Source organism: Danio rerio, chromosome 21 (assembly GCF_049306965.1).
Source record: "Danio rerio strain Tuebingen ecotype United States chromosome 21, GRCz12tu, whole genome shotgun sequence".
Classification (NCBI taxonomy): Eukaryota; Metazoa; Chordata; class Actinopteri; order Cypriniformes; family Danionidae; genus Danio; species Danio rerio.
In genome coordinates, this window is record NC_133196.1 from 48905001 (window position 1) to 48910000 (window position 5000).

At 39.1% G+C, this 5000-nt stretch overlaps 1 protein-coding gene across 5 annotated transcripts in view; it reads left to right on the forward strand.

Annotated features, from left to right (window-relative positions):
* The window catches only part of tmem164 (transmembrane protein 164), a 42169-nt gene extending 37819 nt beyond the window's left edge, over nt 1-4350 (forward strand). The window contains exon 6 of one of the 5 annotated variants that reach the window (XR_012396982.1): nt 1-1453. This exon is cut by the window's left edge and continues 724 nt beyond it. Coding sequence is in view for 1 of the 5 variants with exons in the window: in XM_021469256.3 (XP_021324931.1) it covers nt 1613-1819 (207 nt within the window). In the remaining 4 variants the exon portion in view is untranslated. Of the gene's footprint in view, nt 1454-1612 lie in introns of those variants that run through there. The other 4 variants (XR_012396984.1, XR_012396985.1, XR_012396983.1 and 1 more) reach the window with 4 other exon arrangements.
* Nucleotides 4351-5000: the final 650 nt, after the last annotated feature.

The window sequence follows — 5000 nt, forward strand, 5'->3', positions numbered from 1 at the left end:
CAGTTGAATAGAGCGCTTGGACCCGGAAGCCGCTTCGCGTGATGTCACACTTAACAAGCGGATACATAAATAATAATAAACATGTCAATGTTTTGGTTTTGTATTTTTAAATTTATACATGCATACAGTGGGGGATATAAGTGCTGAACACGTCTCAGAAAACGTATTTCTGAAGGTGCTGTTGACTTTATAGTTTCCCCAGATGTTCATTACAACCCAAAGAAATCCATAAATGCAGAGAAAACAAAACTAGTTTACAAGTGAAGTTCTGTTTAATGAAAGGAAATAACAGAGGAAAAAAGGATTGAACAGATGAAGAAAGGGAGGTGTAATTTAGCAGTGAAAGCCCAGACAGCAGTCGAAATCTCTCCGTAGTTCTTCACCCTCTGCCCTTCCTCAGTGTAAATGAAGATCAGAAGTCCAACATCTACATTAACAGGAGGATGAAGATCAAACCATTTCAGCAAGACGATGATCCAAAACACAGCCGAGGAGACTCTCAGATGCTTTCAGAGAAAGAAAATCAAGCTGTAGAATGGCCAAGCCAATCACCTGACCCGAACCCAATAGAGAATACAGAATAAAGCTCAGATTTGATAGACAAAGCCCACTGAAACATCAAGATTTGGACACTCTGATGAAGAAAAACTCGCACCTGAGCAGTGCATGAGGCTTCATTCTCCATATTAGAGGTGTCTATAAGCTGCAGCACCACTTTATATCAAATATTAATGACATTTTCTGTAGTTCAGCTCTTTCTCCGTTATTTCACTGTTATTACACTCATATTTCAGATTTGTTTTGTTTTATTTTATGTTTGTTTTGTTTGGGTTTTTACCAAAATCTGCCTTAATTGCATGTCAATAGCTCTATATTCCTGAGAAATATTACTCCCAGGAATAAACACACATGACAATACTGATTTCCCCCACTGTACATACAGTTAAAGACACAATTATTACCCCCCTGAATTATTAGACCGCTTGTTTATTTTTTTCCCCCATTTTCTGTTTAACTGAGTGAAGATTTTTTCAGCACATTTCTAATCATAATAGTTTTAATAACTCATCTCTAATAACTGATTTATTTTCTCTTTACCATGATGACAGCACATAATATTAGACTAGATATTTTATAGACACTTCTATACAGCTTAAAGTGACATGTAAAGGCCTAACTAGGGTAATTAAGGTAACTAGGCAGGTTAGGGTAATTAGGCAAGTTATTGTATAACAGTGGTTTGTTCTGTAGGTTATCGAGAAAAATATAGCTTAAAGGAGCTAATCATTTTGTCCCTAAAATAGTATTTAAAAAATTAATAACTGCTTTTATTCTAGCCGAAATCAAACAAATAAAACTTTCTCCAGAAGAAAAAATATTATCAGACACACTGTGAAAATTTCCTTGCTCTGGTAAACATCATTTGGAAAATATTTAAAAAAGAAGAAAAAAATTCGAAGGGGGCGAATAATTCTGACAGCACCAGTATGTATTTGTTTGTAATTTGCCACACTTATAAAGTATTGGTTAAGGTTTCCCAAGCTGATGCACCTGGAAAGTGTTTGAAAGGACTGTCCTGCATGCAGTAATGTTTGCGTGTTTCTCCTGCTAGCTGACAGAAGTGAACCTGAACAACATGCTGTGTCCTGCGGTGTCGGACCCCTTCTACGGGCCGTGGTACAGGGTCTGGGCGACGGCCCACCAGACGGCGCTGACTCTGGTGCATGGGAAGACCCTGACGGTTCTGTCGCAGCACAGCGGCTCGGCCTGCAGGCTTCTGCTGGATTCAGCTCGACTGCGCAGCAAGAAGGTGGACTAGAGCTCCGGCTGCAGCCTTACACGGACAAAACCTCAACAATACGGCCCATACTGCAGTACACGGAGCCAATGCTGCTGCCGCTGCTGTCAAAAGTACCACTCTGTACTGTCATCTCAAACTCATAATGATCATCCCATTCACGACCATTCATTTCACACAAACAGATAATAATAATAGATTTCTGCTAACATTTGAGTGGGTTCTTAAAGGGCTAGTTCACCAGAAAATGTTAACTGGCAAACGCTCAATAGGTGTAACACTGCAAAAAACGCTTTTCTTACTGTCTCGTTTTAGTGCAAATATCTAAAAATTATTAAATCAAGGATATTTTCAAGACAATTAAAAAAAATTTCTTTGTTTTGAGAAATTAGTCAGAATTAAGTGTTTGTTTTTTATATAAAACAAGCAAAATAATCTTGTTTTACTGTTAAAATAGGATTATTTAGCTTCCCCCATTGGCAGATTATTTTGACTTCATTTTGACTCATTATTTCTGAAGACAACACGATGTGTTTTGCTTGTCTAGAAAATGCATCTTGATTTAACAATCTTTAGATATTTAGACTAGAAACAAGACAAAAACGGCAATCCTTTTAAAGTAGTGTAATGGCAACAGGTGTTTTTCTTCATCAAACTTTTGACATTTATTTTAAAACTTATGTGCTCATGTTTATGATCCAAATGAGCATTTTTGCACTGCAAAAGAAACAATGCTTTACTGATGCCGAGTTCAGACTGCTGGATTTTGAAAGTCGTCGTGTCACAGATGTGTTCACACTGCTTGACCATCTGGGCTTGCGTTCTGTCGCTGCTTTGTTTACACTGCAAGAAGGATCGGCGACATGGACATTCACATTGCATGACTTTACTATAGGAAGAATCGCCGACAACTTCGTCCAAACTACGTCTCACAGCCAAAAACACGTGGTATTTCTTTTGTTATTAACTACATAGCGAGAAAGAAGCCTGTAATGGGGTTGAAAATGTACATATGTGCTCACCTGGGTTTAAAGGGAATTAGCCATTTCTCCTCAACTTTTTTTTTTTATCTTTCAGTATGAAACGTCAAACAGACACGGTTGCTCCTGAGTCCTGTCAAACCTCCACTAGTTTTTCCTCCATTTCGTGGGTCCAAATAAACCGAAAATGAGCGCTTTAAACTTCTCCCCCAGCTTCCTGCTGGCCTGCAGCAGGTATACACACACAAGTGAATGCTGCTCTCTCATTGGCTGTAGGCGATCGCCGATGTTATTTTCAGTCAGAACTCAATTCACACGGCATGATTTGAATCGCCAACAGCTCCAGATATTCAGCACGCCAAATATCTCACAGGCATCAGCGACTCATTGGCGATTCTCTCAGATGGCGTCTTTAATCGTTCACACTGTGTGATTGTCACTCACGTGCACGAGCAGCGATCTGCCTGTGATTTCAGGCATTTGTCTGTGATTTCTCAAAACCTGTCGGCGAGCCAAAATCAGGGCTAAAATCATAGAGTCTGAACTCGGCATGAGCCTTTTCTTCCTTTTGTACGATGTGGGTCAACACTCAACCCCCAACCTGGAGGACCAGGACAGACACTCATACACTACAGCCAATTTAGTTCATCAATTCTCCTATAGCGGAACTGATGACTGATAAGCAACCGGAGAAAACCCATGCCAACACGAGGAGAACATGCAAACTCCACACAGAAACACCCACTGACCCCATTTTATATCTAGAATGCCTTATTAATTCATGGATTCATTTTTATTTATGGGTGAACGATCCCTATAATCACCTCTGATTGGCTGTTGTGGTCAGTCTCAACAGAATTGCACAACTATAAGAGCAACAGTGAAGAAGTTCTGTAGGCGAGTTTCAGGTGTGTAAAGTGTAAGAAGCAAAACATTAGTCATTTAGTCATTAGTCAGTTTTTGTTTGTTTGTTTTTTGTAGTACAGTTAGCGGTGGAGCCAGAGAGGCAATTGCAGATTAGGAAGGGAAGTGGAGACTAAATAGTTGAGTTTTTAGTGGTTTCTTGAAGACAGCGAGTGACTCTGCTGTTCTGATGCAAATAGGGAGTTCATTCCACCAACTGGGCAGATTGAGCGTGAGAGTTCGGGAAAGTGATTTCTTCCCTCTTTGGGATGGAACCACGAGGCGACGTTCATTCACAGAACGCAAGTTTCTGGAGGGCACATACATCTGCAGAAGTGAGAGCAGATAAGGAGCAAAGCCAGAAGTCGCTTTGTAAGCAAACATCAGAGCTTTGAATTTGATGCGAGCAGCAACTGGCAGCCAGTGCAAACGGATGAGCAGCGGAGTGACATGTGGTCTTTTAGGTTCATTAAAGACCACTCGTGCTGCTGCATTCTGGAGCAGCTGAAGAGGTTTGATAGAGTTAGCTGGAAACCCGGCTAGTAGAGAGTTGCAATAGTCCAGTCTGGAGGGAACAAGAGCTTGAACAAGGAGTTGAGCTGCATGTTCAGATAGGAAGGGTCGGATCTTTCTGATGTTGTAAATAATGCAATTTCTGATGCAATAATTTTTAAAAAAAAAAGGTAAATTAAAAAGCATTTTCCAAACAAGTAAAACTTTTTTGTCTTGTTTTCAGGAACAAAGATAGTCAAATTATGATTTGATTTATTGCCTAATAGCAGATTATTTTGCTTATTTTAAGAACAATCTTGCTTGCATGTGATTTATGTCTGCTGAAAACAAGACGTTTGCTTCTTGATTCAACATTTGGCTCATGTATTTGCTCTATAAACAAAACCAAACCTCATTTGCATGATCGTTTTCGCCAATCACAGTCGTATCTGTTGAGCACACGAACACATCAGCCAATCAGAGATGTTGAAGGACCCACTTCAATTTTAGCAATGAAATAAACGTTTTAAATATCAGTAGAGAATGGATCGCAGATTTCTATTTATTTTTACTTTTATTTCTGTAGCAGAAGCAAAAACATTCAGTCATAAATTAGGACAAGCAGAACAAAATAATAATTAATAATAATAATAATTCCTTCCATATCATATAATAATAATTAAATAATAAATAAAAATAATTATTTATAAGAAACAAAACAAAATAAAACTCTTGCTTTAAAGTTGAGGTGTAATCTAGCGATCTAGTCCAGGGGTTCTCAACTGGTTTGGCCATGGGACCCACATTTTTACATGGTCATCAGCCGC